The sequence below is a fragment of the Puccinia triticina genome, chromosome 1A, assembly GCF_026914185.1.
Source record: "Puccinia triticina chromosome 1A, complete sequence".
Lineage (NCBI taxonomy): Eukaryota > Fungi > Basidiomycota > Pucciniomycetes > Pucciniales > Pucciniaceae > Puccinia > Puccinia triticina.
The window spans coordinates 7623907-7642136 of NC_070558.1; the positions used below are offsets into that span (position 1 = coordinate 7623907).

Below are 18230 nucleotides of genomic sequence, written 5' to 3' on the forward strand. Positions count from 1 at the left end.
TCCCGGCGGTAGATTTGGCAGGTCCCCATTGGACTCTGTCTCTCTCTAAGGCGGGGAGGGGGCGGCAACCGCTGACACATGAGCACACCCAAAACACGTTGACTTCTCACCGATGGTTGGTTGGAAGTCCGAAAAATGATAAAGGTGCACCGTGTATAGATTTATTTAATTCAACCGCAGCGGGAAAATAGGAAAGAAATACAAGGGAACAACCCAAGCAGTGCATCTTTAGGATTATTAGTCTTCTTCCTCAGGCACCGAGTACCCACAATGCCTGAAATGATTGTAGCACAACTCAGGGGTTATCACAGATTCAACAGTCAGGCGAATATCCCACTCCGGATCTAAACTATCCATCAGTATCTTTGAGCGGCAAAGTCTGTACTTGAGGGCTGAGAAGCAGAGCTCAATTGGATTGAGCTCTGGGGTATAGGTTGGGAGATACTTGATCATGATGCCAGCGTCTATGCAAATTTGTTCCACTCGACTCCCCTTGTGGATCTTGGCGTTGTCGCAAACAAGAATGGAGTTGGGGCCCGGATACGGATTCATCCGAGGAATCTAGCGTCAGCCAGAGCCCAAGAAACAGTTAGATTAGTGATGATCCATTGGATATCTGGGGAGCTCTGACAGGCGAGTACGTACCAAGTCCCACTCCAGGAAATCTTCCCACTTTTTAGCGTTGAATGTGTTATTGGTGAGGGCCAACGCAATCACACCGGAGATACTAATCGCAGGTAACACACTAATGCGCTCGGGATTTTGGTTGACAATGTATTGAGCCGAGGGAGTGCCTTTGGGTGAGCGGGCAAAGGTACGCAGCAAATCACGATCGCATATAGCTGTTTCGTTTAAGGAGAGGAGAGCCCCATGTGTCACCCTTTTTGTTTGTCTTCCCTGGAATTGCACCACTTGATTAAGTGGAAAGTATATAAGACCCACCCGAGAAAACCAAGAATTCGGCGGGAACAAATCGCATATGCTCAATGTATAGACATTTTGCAACAATGCATTTGCGTATGTTGACCGTACTTGGCTTCTTGAGGGTTATAGAAAGCTTCAAAACAAGATTTTGGTGAATTGCCTCGATAGAGAGAAGCGGTGCCTCATCGTGATAATCATACAAACGCTCGCGTATCTCGTCCAAGAAGAGGCTCGGTTCGTCTTCAACCAGCTTAATCATGAATTGGATATCTTCACTCGTGAGGAGGCCCGGCCGACCTAGTCGTTCATAATCGGTCGGATTCCTAATGACACAGCGGGTCTGCTGGAACAATTCCAACCAGCGGCTGAATGATTGTCTTGAAATCAACTCTCCAAGAGCGTTGCAAATGAAGTCGGCCGAGTGACCTTGGATAACCATGCGAATTGCTGCAACCTTGATCGCTGGAGAATAACAAACAAAGACCATCCTTCCTAGACATAAAGGCCATTCATTCAAGTTAGCTCAGCTGCAAAACGGGGGGCGGAAAACGATGAGGAAAAGTAACTTTGATGGATGGGCTCGAAATGACCCAGGGCCGGAAACTTGGTGAGCGGTGGTGCAATTGGTGTGATCGGGAAAGGACGAGGCAATGTGGGGGGAAAGTTGGATGTGATGGCCGTGGCTGGACCCTGTAGGAGGCAGGGGCTGAATTTCCCAGATATCGAGAGAGCTGGGCTGTGTAAATCCTGCAGATCCATTACGTTTCGGATCTTCGGAGTTCAGAACTAGCTCACCGAGAGGTGGGAACGTAAGGAATGCCAGAGAGAAAAAAAAAGAGTCAGAAACTGGGATAATACCGGTGTCTCCTTTGCTTGGTAAGTGCATAACCGGTGCACAAAGGATTAAAAAAAAACCCATTTGTCCAAGCATTTGTAAAAATACAATATGTAGAAATTTTTCAGCTGTGAGTTCCTGCCCCCCCGGGGTCTGTTTCGGTGGGCTGATACTCTTCTGAGGGAGGTCTCCACTCCAGCCAACTTCCTAGTCTTAACTCACCCTGGAAGTGGTAAGCACTTTTCCATCCAACTTCCGAGGAAAACGAACGACTGACAACCGCATCGCTTTCCAGCCGAGCCTCATGGCCACCGCATCCTCGGCGAACCCGCTGCTCGAGTACCAGCCCGCGTACACCTACTCGATGCCCACCCAGCTGCTCATCCTCGGAATCGTCCTCACCCTGCTCACCGTCCTGCTGCTCCACCTGCTCTTCACCGCAAAGTACCACTACCCGCTCGCCCCATGCAACTTCATCCTGCTCTTTGCCGCCGTCATCCTCACCCATCTCTCAACCATCATCCTCGTCATCCTCACCAACATCCACCTCTTCAACCGCTCCCGCTACTGGCCCTTCATGTTCGACTACATCGAAGTCACCATGCCCATGACCGACTGGAACCTCGTCCCCCTCGCTGGCTGGTACATCATGCAGGGCGCCGTCACCTTCCTGGCTCATGTGAGTGCCCCATTCTCTTGATCTTTTCGCTCTGTAAGCCATCCCTCCTTTCTTCCTCTTCTTCTTCTTCTCCTTACCCAGCACATACAACCCTGAAATACTCCTCCATATTTCTATTTATTTATCTTTTTTTTTTTTTTGCGTTTTGCGTTTTGCTGCCCCCCACAGGCTACTCACATCCAATTCTTGACCCTTCTCTTCCCATCAACTCTAGAGCGAAGACTCATCCTGGCCTTCCTCGGCCCACTCTGCGTCTTTGCCTCCGTCCTCTTCTTCACCCATTTCCTCTCTGATCCGAACTACCAAGACCTGGGGGATGCGATCCGGAACACAGCCACATCCACGCTCTCGCTGCTCTACACCTTCGGCCTGCTGATCTGGGGATACGTGGTCAACCGCAAGCGGGCCTGGGAGTTCGAGGGCGGCACCTTCGGCTTCGGGGCCATGTCCATCAGCCTCGCCCTCGTAGGCACCGCTGCCAACTTCATCGAGGTCCGCGAGGACCGGCTCAAGTGGCTGCCCTGGCTAGTCAACACCGTCCTCCTCTGGCAGTCCTGGGCTGGCTTCTGGTGGTGGGTAGGCGCTGGGATGTGGTCGGGCGAGGTGCAGGATATCGAACGACGAGAAGACAAGAAGCGACGCAGGGAAGAGAAACGGCAGCGGAAACGATCCAAGATGTTCAACCTGATCTCCAACCTCACCCAATCCTCCCGCGACCTTGCATCCACCTCTGCCTTCAGCCCCACTCTCCACCATCATCACGACTCGTCTGCCCAATCAATCAACCTGGTCAGATCCCCCTCCTCGAGACTCGGCTCAGCAACCGGCGCCTCGCGGGCATCGACCATCCTGCGCCGATTCCCATCCTCGTCGCGGCAGGAGGAGGACCCGGGCCGGTCGATCGAGCTGGACGTCCTCAGTCCCCGGTCGAGCAACCGAGCCTGCGGCGAGCGGGACATGGCCGAGGCCCATCTCAGATCCCACGCCACAGAGGCCTCCTCCTCAACCAACGACACACCCACCACGGGGAGAGAGCGGCGCGGGATGTTCTCGTTCATCCGCCAGCCCGGCTTCCTGCGCCACTGGCTCGGCACCCTCAGCCAGGCGCACAACGAGGCCGCCAAGCAACAGGCCCGGACGGCCGGCGTAGACCAAGTCAAGCGCTTCGGCATCCGCGCCATGACCCAGAAAGTCATCCAAGAACGGACCACCCAACAGCAACAGCACCGCTCGCCCGTCCACAGTCCGAGCTCCCTATCCATCGACCCCCGTCGTTCTCGGCAGCCGCCCCAACGAGGACGACGGGCGACTGCCGAGTCGGATTCGGACTGGGTCAGCGACGACGAGCCCGCCTCCACTCTGCACCATCGCCCTCTAAGCGGGCCCTCGACCACCCCCTCCTACCCGCTCTCCCCCGCCCTCCACCACTATCCGGCCCAGCCCCAATACCAAAGCCTCCCCAAATCCTCGCCCCACTGTCTCCCCTCCCACACCCTCAACCTCGGCCTCCGTCTCGAAGACCAGCCCCTCCCCGCCCTCCCCGCCCCCTCCTCCGCGAACGACCCCCGCCAGCGCCACCTCCCCGACCCCGCTGACGACCATCGTCCCCCTCGTAGCTGGAAACGGCCCCTCGTCAAGGCGGCCAGACTCAGAGACGTCACAAGATACGATTGACCCCGCTCTCCTCACATCCATCCTCCCACAAAACCCAAAACGGCGATCGGCCCGCACGTCTCTCCCACCGCGAGCTAGTCCTCATCATATCCATGTACTCCTTTCCCCCCAAGATCTCCTTCTTGTCTACCACACTTATCCCCCGCCTTCCACACATGTAACCCCCAGCTGTCCGCTTTCTTCTTTTAGGGCTCTCTTCGGCTTTCCGTCTCTCTATTTCCTTCCTCCTTGCTTATTCTCTCTAGGGTTTTTCTTGTCACTGCATCATACACACACACATACATATATGACATACACTTAGGCGCTCCACTCCATTAGCCCCACTCACAGTGGCAAAAACCAGGCCTGATCTCCTCATGATGCGTCCCATAATAAAGGGTGTAACAGCTGTGCTACACGCGTTTTTCTGTATCTCCAAAAACAGATGGCAAGATGTCATAAGTACAGAAATATTTTTTGGATATTCTGGATCCTCCCACATCCACAAATCAAAAACGCTTTTTTTCAACTTTCTTTATTGAAGTGGTAGTCCTTTGAAACTATGAAGCAGTGTCATTTGGGCGCTATTTTCAGTGCAGCTGTTTTGAGCTTTCAAATTCACCTGCTTCATGGATTTAAAGCCACATAATCCCAGTGCCAAGAATACAAAGATGCACTTTTGATTCCTGGTTGCAGGAGAATTTTGAATATCCAAAATAATCTGTGTACTTCTGGCATCCTGCCATCTATTTTTGGAGATACAGAAAAAAGCGCGTAGCACAGCTGTTACACCCTAATTTAATTTATATCAACCGAGCTTCACCCTTTATGATCCCTTCGTTCCCTCTTCCTACTTCCGAACAAAGTTGAGGTTTTCCTATGTAATTTTAGCATGGTGCGCATCTGTCCAACGTGGTGAAACAGCGCGCGCCGCCCGCCGACCGCTTGGCTATACAGTATGTCACTGTGGCATCCATGAACACTGGTGCATGGTGGCAGCTGGTGGCATTTGGGCTACGCTGCATGTATAACAGCCCATGTATTTATGTACATTGACCGGAGGAACAAGAAATCTGGGGGACTTTCGTGCAATCTGGGCCGCAGATGCTGGGTTAGTCCCAAAACAACAAAAAATATTTTTGCAGGGAAGTCTAGCTTTTTGGGCTCTAGATTACTTCTGGGAGCTTCCGGGAGGCTCACAGATCTCAACGGCAAGTCACCCCACTTCGGATTGTACAGATCTTACATATTTGATGCATATCCGCCGCGGAGACCTGCGTCGTCGGGCTTTGGGGACTGCATCCATAAAAAGGTTCACATTCTAGCCCTGCCTGCGGTAGCCACCTCGCCCCGTAAATCTTTCGGAAACTTCACCTCTGACTTTCCAACTCTAACCATCCTTAGCGCACGCCACAAGTACCGATGTTGGCCAACGGGTTTGTTTCTTTGGCTGTGCTCGGCCTGCTAGCTCGCAGCTCTTTAGCCATAGACTGTTACCCGGACACTACTGTCCACAGGAAGGAATGCAAGAGGTCCGCGTCGCGTTTCCTCCCGCCAGTCTCTATGTACTCACCAAGTTTTCGAACGATGCACTCCATTCCCGTAGCGCAATATCTCAAATAGTCTACCGCGACGGCAATATCCTTGGCTCCGCATCTAAATCCTTCGGGTATATTAACGGAAACTGCTCTGTATGCCCACGTCATTTGTAACTCAGGCCTCCCGCTGAGCCCGAAGTGTTTCGTGACCGATCTAATATCTGATATAATTGACCTTAATTGACCAATGAGCAGATCATCGTCGTCAATCCCAAGGGCGCTCACGTGTACGTAGACTATGTCTTGTCGGCACCTTGCTAAGTCACAGTGGATCTAATGTAAACATTATTTGATGATGACAGCACCAAGAAGCAAATCGAAAGCGGCTTTGAACAAATTCTCGACCAATGCAAACCAGGGGTAAGCAATGCCAGGATGTCTGATTTCGTCTACAAAGCAGGGACTGATGAGGGTATTTGTATATGTACATATAGACCGGAGGGGGCAACCTCCCAGCCAACGAGGCAGTATTTTTAAACATCGGCAACCGCGGCATTAAGCAGTACGCGGTGTACGAGTCGGATTTCCCGTTCCGCAAGGAAGTCTGTGGACTGAACACCAATGCCCCCGACACCAAGAAGGAAGATTGTGTGAAGTATGCCATTAGATCTGTGGAGCCCAGTTTGGGTGCATAGGCCCGCTCGAATAGCCCAGCTGAACAGACGTGGTTTTCGCACTGCTTTAGGGCCTACGAGTCTTTCTATCTCGGCGGCGAGGGCGAATTCATCAATGATGGCAAACTGATGTCCTCGAAAATTACGAAGACCTACAAATCATGCACTGTGAGTCTATTTGATTTCCATTCCACCCATCTCTTACGCCTTCAGCGCGAATCCTTTGGATCAGATGCACTAGATTGACCGTGCTCTATGCCAATAGGTATCGATTTCCACGTCCGATGGATCCAACATTACCGCGTCAGTCTGCAGCCCATCAAGCTTATCTGTCTGCGATTCCTGACCCCACTCTTTAAAAATTGAATAATAACCTTCCAGAACCGGATGGAGTGTTCGTCCCAAATTCGACAAGTTGCTTGACCGGTGCAACGGCAAAGTGAGCCAACTTTTCCAACTGTTACTTTTGATCAGTCGGGTGTGAAGCCAGTAGGGAACCTTGTTGACATCGTAATCTCTGGATTAGTCTGGCGTGGTTAGCTTGAAGGAAGGAGCTCAAGGAGACAACGGCCGAGTGTTTTTGAAGACTAGGAGCAGCATTCCCTGTGGCCTGGAAGACCCCAAGAAACAAGTTTGCTACTAAGTTTAAAGCTTATAACAATTGATATAGCTTTATTTGATCAGTCTTTTGCTCCTACGGCCCTTCTAAACACACACTCTTGACCTATTGATTCGCACAGAAGTGCACTCAGTGGTTTCTAAAAATTGGACACTTGATATATAATTTATGATAAAAAAAGTCTAACCAGCCTGCCGATATTTGAGGATGAAGACAATCAGCCAATCTTTGAGTTTGAATCCAATTTGGCGAGATTGAGATTGCATCTGATTCATCCACCAATATAGGTATACGGAGGAGAAAAAAAAGAAAGAAAGATCATAGAGAAGGTGGTTGTTGATATGTTGAGTGTCTTGGGGAGCTTTGGACTGGGACACTGGAGCAGTGGCGCCCTTCCAAAATGTCTGATAATCAATTCAGATCAGGAATTATCCCCCAGCTGGAATGGCATGCCAAAGACAAGCAGGCAAAATTTGCAAGATCAATGCAGAGCATCTGTGCCATGTCCAGTCTCTCTTTCGATTCTTTGGTACGCCGTAGTAACTGGATCTGTTCCGATTGCATTTTCAATTGTGTTATATAGGGCCAGCCAGAAGTGGTGGGACTTGTGCGCAGTGCCATGTGAGCTTGGAAGTGAGTGAGGTTGCTGTGCAAGCTAACTCCCCCCCAACTTCACGCGCCCCCCGCTCGGCGTTATCTCATCGACTTCTCCCAGCAACCTCTCTGGTCTCTCTTCTCGGACTACCCTATCCCAGCCAGCCCAGCCCCATGTCCGCATCAGCGGCCAACCAGAATCTGCCGAACTCCGAGGAAGCCGCCGGCTCAAGCTACAGCGGCTTGTTCGGCTTGGAGGACGACGCGGACAGCCGGAGCGATGTCGACGAGTTCGAGGGCGAGGATGGCGATGATACACATGGAGACTCGAAATGGGCGTACCAGTATTGGCAAGTAGAAGGTTTCCATCATCCAGCCTTTCTTGGCGATGCCTACCATCCTGGTCCTCATCATCCATCCACCTCTCATCAACCGATGACCCCTGGTCGCAGCCAAAACCCAACCAAGAAACGCATCCCCCCATTCAAGGAGCTCAAGGGCGTGACCGCATACGACATCTCTGCGAGAAGGTTCCACGATGACGAGAGCTATATCAGCGACTTCAACCCACAGCATTCGCCCTCCATCCCCGCCCATCACCATCCCGCCGAGCTGAGACCCGAGGAGAAGGAACGCTTCGAATGGCAGGATATGCTCACCAACGTCCTGACCGGCGAGGTGCTCAGGACGGAGAAGACGAGGATCTCCGAAGTCTCCGGAGCTAAGGATACCAGCATGCGCCAGCAGGACGCCTCGAGGATGTCCGACATCTGGGTCGGACTCCGTGCCTACCTGCGCTGCCGATCCATGGCCGACGAGCAACGCTATCTAGAGGATGCCCGGCTGCAGATGGACCAGGTCCTCGAGGACGTCCGCAAGTTCAGGGTATCCTCCAGAATCCCAAAGGATGAGGCCATCCAACGGGTCCAGTCCCTGCTCCTCAGAGTCGATTGGTGCGAGACCCTCTATCCTTCAAACAAATCCCTCGGAAGGGAACGCCCAGCCTGGAAAGAACCTGAGATCGTCTCGAAGCTCGAAACTCTGCGCTCATGGGATAACAACGTACGGGGGCTCAGAGTCCAGATCGGAATCCTACAGAAATTCATGCGTGCAGACAAGCTCGATGTCATCCATCCCAACCTACCACAGTCATCGCCAACCTCATCCTCACTCGATCCAGCTAACCAAGCCTCATCATCATCACCTCCGATCGACTCCGATCCACAGGCCCCATCCCCACCCAACTCCCAGCCAAACAACACCGGCCCAGCTAATTCGAAACCATCCAAACAACTCTTGGAACCTTCGACGTTTGTCGAAAGAATCTTGCAGGAAGGATCAGTCAATCGGCTCTTTGCACAAAACACCTTCGATAATCTGAATCGGTTGATCATCAAGGCCAAGGAGACCATGATCAAATTCCTAACCTCCTTCGAGACCTTCAGATTACCATCCTATCGAGACGACCTCTTAGTCCTCGCCAACTTTGCGCCCTCTCTGATGCAAGAAGTGCTGAGGATTCGGCTCCAAAACGTGAAGCTCTTACGAAGTGATCTCTCAGAACTCCCGCCGGTCCTACTCCAACAGCTGACCGATGATTTCCGGACGAGCTTGACTCATGCCACTGCCGTCAAAAAGTTCTGGATGGAAATCATGAAGGCTGAGACGAATTGGGACATGTGTTTACCTGAGGCCGAACGCCAAGCTTTTGACGAGACGCTGACGAACGCCTTGAAGTTTTTTTTCAGGCTGTTGAACACTCATATCCTAACCGGCAGTAATAAAACCTTAGACTCCAAAGATACTGAGGTCGTCGAAGGCGAATGGAGTTTTCTCAAATCTGCAGTGGCTGAGATCGAAGGGGGCGATGTACTGTTGGGTGAACATTACAGGTCAGTGAGGGATCTTCACGCTCATCTCTGTTTTCAACTCATCCCCGAAAGAGCTTCTCTTGAGATTAATTTTTTATTTTTACACCTCACAAATAATCAATCATTTCAGCACACTCACTCATCGGCTGATGTCACGGGTTCATCATTTCTTTGACACCAATCTAGACATTGCTGAGCGACGATTGAGCGCACGGAAGGTTAACGTTCCAGAATTAGTGAGGTGGAACGAGCTCATTCTGTCCTCCCTTCGTCAGCGGCATCGGAAGGTCCTCCGGTTCAGTCGGACTATCCTTAGCCGGTTCGAAAACTCGGCCGAGTATGCACTCGAGAAATTCTCGATCGATCTCAGCTTCTTCGTCGGTGGCCTCAACGAAACCAACCACTTCTTAATCTACACCGGCAACTTCGAGCGCGATGGGATCTATCTCGTCGGCTCTCCCTCGCTCTCCCAACGTCCCGACATCGTCTCCGCCCTGCTCTCCAAATGTTTCCATATCCACACCCAGCCGGACTACGAACCGCCACTGACACGAAACAGTAAGACCCCCGATCTTCCACAAACCGATGGATTCCAGCCTGAGCACTTCACACCAACGGGCAATCCAGCAAACGACGAGACGGCCTCGATCCACGGGGCACACTCGAATGGGAAGGTCAACTATCCCCATTACATCCTCATCCTCTCCCCTCGTGACCCATTCATGTGGACCGGACAAGTGATGAACATCGATCTGCCCAAGGTCGAGCTCGACGTTCGTGACCATCGAGTCAGGCTGGTTGCCGATGGACCCGGCCAACACCTCTATCTAGCCAAGTCAGCCTTCCTTGGCACCTTCCCCGCCTTTCGGGCACTGACGGTCGTCGACCAGAAGGCCCATCTCTTCCGCGTGAACCGGGAGATTAAGAAGATCAAACGGGCGAGCTACCGGATGAGCGAGACGGTCATCAAAAGCGTCGATCGGATCATCCTTGCCGTCAAGAAAGCCCCAGGCTCAGAGCCGCTCCTGTCAGCCTACTTCAACTTCGCCGCCGAACTTTCCGAACGAAGTATGCGGTATATGGAGAAAGCAATCCGAGAACGGTACACGGCTCTGTTGATCCAGTTCGGGATCAAGTGGATCTCGTTCGTCTCTGACGATTGTAAGACGGACGACCTGAAGACCTTCAGGGCGGCCGTGAATGCGCTGGAGTTTGTGATGGAGAAGACGAAGGATGATATGATTTTAGAGCTGAGTGACGAAGAGTTCGTTCGATTGAGGTCAAAGGTGGCCAGTTGTATGTCACTCCTGATCTCCCATTTCGACGTGCTTGGGGCCCGGAGCAAGGCGGAGGCCAAGCAGCAGAAGGAACGGCTGGATGCCCAGCGCCAGGAGATGAAGTGGCGGCTGGACAACAAGATGGCGCACATGAAGGGTCGTGATTGGTCGATGGTTGCGGGGGAGGGTCGGACGGCGAAGAACCGAGAAGGGATCGACTCGGCCCTGTCGAGTCTGAGCGAGCGACGCGAGCGTTGGAAGGGCCCATTGGAGGCGCTCGATGCGGCACGGCACGAGAAGCTCGCCTCGCTCGGCCTCGCTGGCCAGGAGCTCGACCACAATGCCAGCGACAACCGCGGCCTCCTGTTCCTCGCCTCCTCCTCTTCCAACATCTCCATCCGCTGGCAACAGGGAAGATACGTCGGCGGTGGCACCTTCGGCTCCGTCTATCTTGCCGTCAACCTCGACACCGGCGACGTCATGGCCGTCAAAGAGATCAGACTGCAGGATATCACCACCGCTCCTAAACTCGTCGACCAGATCAGAGACGAAATGAATATCATGTCCCTCCTCAGACACCCTAACATCGTCGAATATTTCGGCATCGAAGTCCATCGAGATAAGGTGTATATCTTCCAAGAGTTTTGTGAGGGTGGTACCCTCGCCGCTCTCCTCGAAAACGGAAAGGTCGAAGAAGAACTTATCTGTCAGATGTACGCCCATCAATTATTAGAAGGTTTAAATTATCTTCACTCCAATAATGTCGTTCATCGCGACATCAAACCTGACAGTCAGTCCGACCAGCCGCTCTCTTCATTATCTACGTATATGCTAACCAAACCATCGGAATGATTTGCAGATATCTTGTTAGATAAGGAAGGCAAGTTGAAGTATGTCGACTTTGGCGCGGCGAAGATCTTAGCGAAAGAGTCACGAACGCTAGCCTCGAAGCGATCGAGACGGAACAGTTCGTGGATTGGCAAGGGCGGAGTGGGCGGGGGCGACAACAACACGTCGATCACCGGCGTCCAGATGAACAGCTTGACCGGCACGCCCATGTATATGAGTCCTGAGGTCATCAAGGGCGAGGAGTTCGGCAGACCCGGGGCTATGGATATCTGGAGCTTGGGATGCGTCGTACTGGAATGCGTGACCGGGAAAAGACCGTGGAGTAATCTGGATAACGAATGGTGCGTGATTTCGTCTTGATGGTAATTGATTGCAGATCGCAATACCCATCAATCATTTTGAATTTTTTTAGGGCGATCATGTTTCACATCGGTATCGCCACCAAACATCCACCGTTGCCGGATCCGCAAGAGTTATCGGAGCTAGGGATCGACTTTATCCGCAAGTCGTTGACGCTCGACCCGGTGACCCGGCCGACGACGGTGGACTTGTTGAACCATCCTTGGATGAAGGATTTGGCGGCGTGTTTGATGGAGATGAACGAGGACAACGAGGAGTTCAACACCTCTACCTCCAACCCCATCCACCCCTCTTCCTCCTCGTCCGCCTCCACTTTCGACCTCGGCCAGCAACCACTGTCCACCTCAAATATCGTCAATCAGCTCGACGCTGTCTCTCTTCATGCACAGAAAACCGCGCTGGATAGCTTGCCTGAGGTCGAGGAAACCGACGCTTGAATTCTCCCCCCTCCTTTTTTTCCTCTCCGTCTGCAACCCCAATCAACCGCCATCTCCAGCTCACCCTCTCCCCCTTTTTGTGGCTCTTTCTCCCTCTCTCACATAACCTATAAACGTTTTCTTCTCTCTCTCCCTCCCCCCACCCCCCCCCCCCCCCCCCCCCCCCCCCCCCCCCCCCCCCCCCCCCTTCCCTGTTCGCGTTTACTGAGGGCAGTAAAGTAGGGCGGTAGACCGATCTGCAAATAATGATATAGAAGACTTGGATATACACAGATAAAATATACACACGATTCAACGAAATAATTAATGAGCACCATGTAATCTTTTTGATATAATAAACAATTCAACTAAGTTAATGTTTAAACGTAGATCATTGTTGTACAAAAGTGTCCGCTCATGGCAAGGCACAATAGTCTATGTACATATGTTCCCGTTTGTTGTACGTTCGATGTTGGATACATAGAGATGCTTGGTCACGTAAAATCATATAACTGTAAAATCGTAAACTTCCGAGCAGAAAACAGATGTACAGTGGGTGAGCTGATGTTTGAGTCTACGTTTTTTGTTGCAGAAGCTCCGGCCACAGAACAGAACTTCCAGAAGTCATGGCATTGGCTACAGGGTGAAAGATAAGTTGCCCAGTGGCAAAATGATTATGAGGTAGAGCAAGGAAAATTGAAAAATGCGAAAATTATCTAATTGAGGGGCTCAGCTAATCAACTCCCAAGGATTCAACTTGCGTCAGATGTCCAGAAGACCAAATTTTGATGTCCGGCCCCAGTCCCCGGGACCAAAAATTGACCCGGGGCAAATTTGGGAGTTGGAAGTCAAATTATTTAATGCAGATTACAGCTCCACTTGTTGAACAGGTCTGATGATGGATTATGGTTGGGCCAACCCAGCTGTTATGGTCAAGTCTGTAGGAGAGGAAGAGAGGATCTGCGGAGCAAAGGTCTGGGGGTTCTGGATCCAAGATGGTTGTAGATTGCAGGATGAGGGAGCAGTCTGGGATCTCCAGGCTCTCAAACCTTGAGAGTGCAGTCTGTGACATGTGCGTGTAAGCTATGTGCATGGAAGCCTGCACTGCAGAGCTCGCACCACGGCTCATAACATTGTCCCCCCTTTAATGCCCAAGCCTCCCCCTTGTACAGTTTGATCATGAAAAAAATTCTCCTCTTTTGGCTCTGCATTCTATCCCCAGGCAGCATTAAAAAATCCCATGGGAAAAAGCTTGCTATCTTACTTTCTTCTCCACATCTGTTGGTGTTTGGCCGCCGCCTCCGGGAATTTGATGTTGAAGTCTGCCAATAGATCTCCGCAGTTTGTCAGATTTGCTGCTGGCTCCCACAAGTTCTCCTTGGGTCTGAATCCCTTCCCACTGACAAGGTATTGAAGTGTCCGCCCTCTCCGCCAACAATCAAGTACCTCTGCCGCCTCCCATTCATCTCTGCCATCCACTATTCCCAATGCTGTAACAGATACAATACAGTTATTGGTACTGTATCTGTATTGTATTGTTTTTTGATGCTGATACATGTATCTGTATTGTATTGCCAAACCAATACAATAAATGAATCTCTGTGTATTGGCCCTCTGATACAGACAGATACATGTTGGAGTGATTTTGATTGGATTGGCACGCAATCCAATACAAATACAAGTATCAGAATATCTGATACAATCAACGGTGAAACAATATGATACCAGACCGGTATTGGCCAATACTACGTATAGTATTGTTTTTTTGATACATCAGAATTCAATACCATGTATTGTATTGAAAAAAAGATATGATATGGTGGTACTGTATCTAAAAAAACAACACGTACCGTACTGTTTCACTGTTGATACAATACATGATTGACAAAAAATTGTGCATTGTCCTACCCAATAAAATACAGATAAATCAGCAATACCATATCAGATTTGATCTGTTACAGTGTTGCTATTACCGGCTCTGGGGTCTGCCTCCACGACTTTTTTGGGCTTGTGTTTTCAAGGTCAGCAGAAACTAGAATATTCATGTTTGTGATTTGGCAAGATTGCATCCAAACTCCGCCTCCACGGTGTTTTTGAGCTGGCAAGGAAGGATGTCTTTGAGGGTCCAGCTTTTGTTAATCATCTTGGGCTTATTCAAGCTCCTGAAGAGTACTTCTTTGTTTTTGTCCTTCTGAAGAAGCAAGCATTGACCGCAAGAAACAATGATAGCAATGGTGCTTGATCAGTTTCTGCTTTTCCAGAAAGGGCAGCTTCAATAATATTCCTGCAAGAAATAAAACACACCCAAACTGAGCAAGTTGAGTAAACCACTTCTTGGACAGGCGGGAAACAAAGGGAATGTTATATGATAGTTGTCTGGAAGTGAGATAAGGATTGAATGCAACCTTCATCTTTCATATTTTTTGAACCATTTTGGGAGAGGTGATTGAGCCAATTAGAAATCCCTGATCTGGCTGAAAACAGGCATGAAAATAAATCAAGCCACACTGTCAGCCTTAGAGATACATCAAGTATCCAAAAGACTGCAATAAATTAGCAAATAATAATAATGAGTTAATTATTATTGCAAAATCAGATTCCTCATCATAAATTAAGGGGGGTCACCCACTTAAAGTAACCCCTTATTCCTATTCCTTTATGTTAATTGTATAATTAAGAATTGGCCCCAGAAAGCGCCCAAAAAATGTATTACATACATAAAATTAGTAAAATAAACAAAGTACATAAAATTAAACTAGATTAGATTAATGAGTAATATTACTCGTGTAAAAATACCCCATGAAAAAATTATGTAGACTTCTACTGAAGCTCTTTCACATGACAATTGGTTATAAACATGTCATGTGACAGAGTCAGGGAAATTAGTCTATTATAATACAAATAAATTGCCCACAGCCAAGCCTTGTTCACGTATACACCCCAGGATACTCCCATAGGGAGAAAAGGACTTAGTGGTTGCACCCACTGAAGTCCCCTCTATAAATAGAGGCCTATTTGGCCCTCAGGAAAAGATCCCCCAGACCATTCACCACCCAGAAACTGTAAGTTTGCCATGAATATTCTCCTCTGCTACTACTGTAGCTCCTTTTTCCTTTAAACCATCCCCAGCATGCAAAGTCCACTGGATTAAACCCTTTAAATTATCAAAAATCCCTTATTAGCATATTTAAAGCTTTATCCTTATAAGTAGTTGCCGTAAGACCACCGCCTCTGTCAAGCAGCCAATCAGTTTAAGCGCTTACCACCTACTTTTTATGCTAAATTTATTCCCTATAATTAATAATTATATATTATTAATTACGTAATAAATCTTCCTCTTTTAAAGAGTGTCTAAAACCCTTGTAGTGGCCATATTTACCACATAAAAAGTTTAGTAATTACCTACTAGTGTTTACATCAGCACAGTTAAAGTGCTAGGGCCCAAAACCCTTATCTTTACGGGTTTTTGCCCTAAGCTTCATAAACAGAGCTGTAGAGAATAACATTTGAGACTCGGGTACCTGTTGGCACCCGGGTACCCCCCTTTTTTTCTGGCCAAAACCAGTACCTAACACCGCACCCGGGACCGCTTGGCGGGTACCAGCGGTACTTTTGGCAGGTACCACAGGTACCTGATGAGTTTTTTTTTGTTTTTTTGCTATGTGAATATCAATCTCACATTCCCTTTACTTTTCAGACATGACTAACTACTTTATATCTCCTATGTAAACAATAATAACAATCTTATCAGCTACTTGTTGGTTGATAATTACTATTTGGCTGGGCTCAATCTTCATCCACAACAACTATTTTTCTTTTTGACTTCTTGGAAGTCTTACTGGAATCGATCATTTCTTCTTTCCACGAGGCCAGGATCCCTTCTTTGATCATGTTATTCTTAGAGTAGAATGCAACGGTGTGGAACTACTCTTTGGGGGAATAGAGCTTAGAGAGGGATGAGTGCGTGAAAAGCTGCCTCTCAGGTTGGGAGAGTAATATGGGACAAGAATAAGAGTATGGACTCTTAAAGAAAAGTGTGGCTGATGAAGTATTGAGAATAGTGCTTTCTAGACGAAATCAAGGGGGAAAATATACTGTAAAATATGTGGTAAAATAGGCTATGTAATTCTTATTCTGTGACCAGGGATGCAAAGTGACAATCTGATGGGGGACAAACAGAATGGGCCAAAAGGCTCTACATTTATAGTGAGGGGACAACAGGTGGTTCTGAGACGAAGAGAAAGATGGGAACAGGGTACAAAAAGCCTCCAACAAGGTGACAAGGCAACAAACCAACAAGGCATCTACTACATGGCTTGGGATGACATAAGAGGAAAACAATAACCATGGCGCATCAGCCGCCATGCATCTGAGAAAAAGTTACGCCTTGCTGGAATATAGAGGAGTTAATTCTAGTGAACACTCAGGGTCCTTCCTAATAGTCTGGCTCTGTTTGATGGTGGACTTTCTCCCACTTTGACCTGATTTTGTACATATTTTATTACCCATTGTGGAGGGCCATCCATGAAAGTGAATACTGAGAAGTTGAGGCGCCTTGTAGAGATGATTCTAGGCTATTATGAAGTGTCTGTGGGCGTGGATTACAGGTACCAGAGTGATTTCTAGAGGGCGTTTGGCGGTGATTCCTTCCTGGTGAGTGTCTGAGTGATGTAATAAGGTTTTGATTAGGCTCACCACATCCACCCCCAAATTAGATGATGTCCCCATCATCCAACCTTGAGTGAGGTGTGACAAAGAGAGGAGAAAGAAAATAGGGCAAGGCAAAAGAAGACTGTGACGTGGCAAGTTGTTTTTTGGGCAGATTTTTTTGTATGTTTGATTTTCCTTCTAGCGTAAAAAGAATTGAGTTGAGTTTGAAGAATAGAAAAGATATGAACAAGTGAGACAAAAATAGGATTTGGTTGATTTATATTTCTTTAGTGAATTTTATGCTGTTTTTCTTGTTTGATTTTATAGTAATCTTCCAGGAAATAATGTGACGATGAAAAGGTATAGCTAGATGAAGAACTAAAGGAAAAATGTAACAAGAATTTTTAGTGGAAATGGGTGGAGAAACCACCCCCAAATTGGTGTGATCCTTGCGGCGTAGCTATCCTTAGTTTCGTCTCCAGGGCTGTTTATGTCATCCGCGCTAGAAGTTCCAGATCTCGGCGCTCCTCCTTCGTTGTTGCTCGCGCTTCCAATAGCAATCCGTCGGCTTTCGCGCCATCAAGAGCTCCAATAGCTTTATTAGCCCCCTCCCGACTTGTGAACACAACCAGCGCAAATAACTCCATCCCAGATCCGACGTGTGGCGTAAAAGATTCTCTGATAGGTCCGTGCTCTTTCAAAGCTTCCGTGATGTCTGCGGCGGATGTTCCTGGCGCGATATTAAAGAGGTAGATGGGCCAAAAATGTGCTAAGGAGTATTCTGCTGACTGATTTGCAGGGACTTTAAAATGGTCACTCATTTTGAAGGGGTTGTATTGAGTTGATCACGAAAATGTTTATCCGAACAGGTTGGCTAGACGTGAGTTTGTCGTGATAAGAAAGCTCTTGCGAGATGGGGGGAAAGAAACTGGTTTGTGCGTCGGTCGGTCAAACCCCTCAAACAGCAAGCACAACACAAATTATCGTGCCATGTTGTTAGATAAGTAACTGGCCGGACTGGGCATGGCGCGACCTGTTGTCGCATGAGTTCTCTTTTTTTTTAGTTTACATTATTCAAGTTGTGTTTGTTGATTTGGTTTCGAACCTGCCTAGGCCAAAAAAAACTTGCTTTCTTTTTTTATTTGTATCGCCGCGTGTCGTGGTCGCAGAGGTGTAGGCCAAAGATTTTGTAACGGGCTAGCCGAAAGCTCGAAGTCCTCTTAGTCGCAGAGATGGGCCGAAGGCCATGTTACTGGCTAGACGAAAGCTTGTAGTCCGGCGTGGTCGCAGA

General features: G+C 49.0%; 3 protein-coding genes across 3 annotated transcripts; all 3 read left to right on the forward strand.

Moving 5' to 3' along the window:
• Window positions 1–2882: 2882 nt before the first annotated feature.
• PtA15_1A830 (uncharacterized protein) lies at window positions 2883–4112 on the forward strand (the record flags this gene model as incomplete). The annotated part of the gene is made up of 1 exon (XM_053165898.1): window positions 2883–4112. The coding sequence occupies one exon, from the start codon at window positions 2883–2885 to the stop codon at window positions 4110–4112; it is 1230 nt and encodes a 409-aa protein (XP_053017043.1).
• Window positions 4113–5513: 1401 nt separating this feature from the next.
• On the forward strand, window positions 5514–6946 carry PtA15_1A831 (uncharacterized protein; the record flags this gene model as incomplete). The annotated part of the gene is made up of 9 exons (XM_053165899.1): window positions 5514–5623; window positions 5698–5782; window positions 5885–5916; window positions 5992–6049; window positions 6124–6284; window positions 6375–6471; window positions 6569–6606; window positions 6685–6742; window positions 6830–6946. The coding sequence occupies 9 exons, from the start codon at window positions 5514–5516 to the stop codon at window positions 6944–6946; spliced, it is 756 nt and encodes a 251-aa protein (XP_053017044.1).
• A 744-nt stretch (window positions 6947–7690) lies between these two features.
• PtA15_1A832 (uncharacterized protein) lies at window positions 7691–12310 on the forward strand (the record flags this gene model as incomplete). The annotated part of the gene is made up of 5 exons (XM_053165900.1): window positions 7691–9408; window positions 9518–11454; window positions 11524–11854; window positions 11926–12055; window positions 12203–12310. 5 exons carry the CDS (start codon window positions 7691–7693, stop codon window positions 12308–12310), a joined length of 4224 nt encoding a protein of 1407 aa, XP_053017045.1.
• Window positions 12311–18230: the final 5920 nt, after the last annotated feature.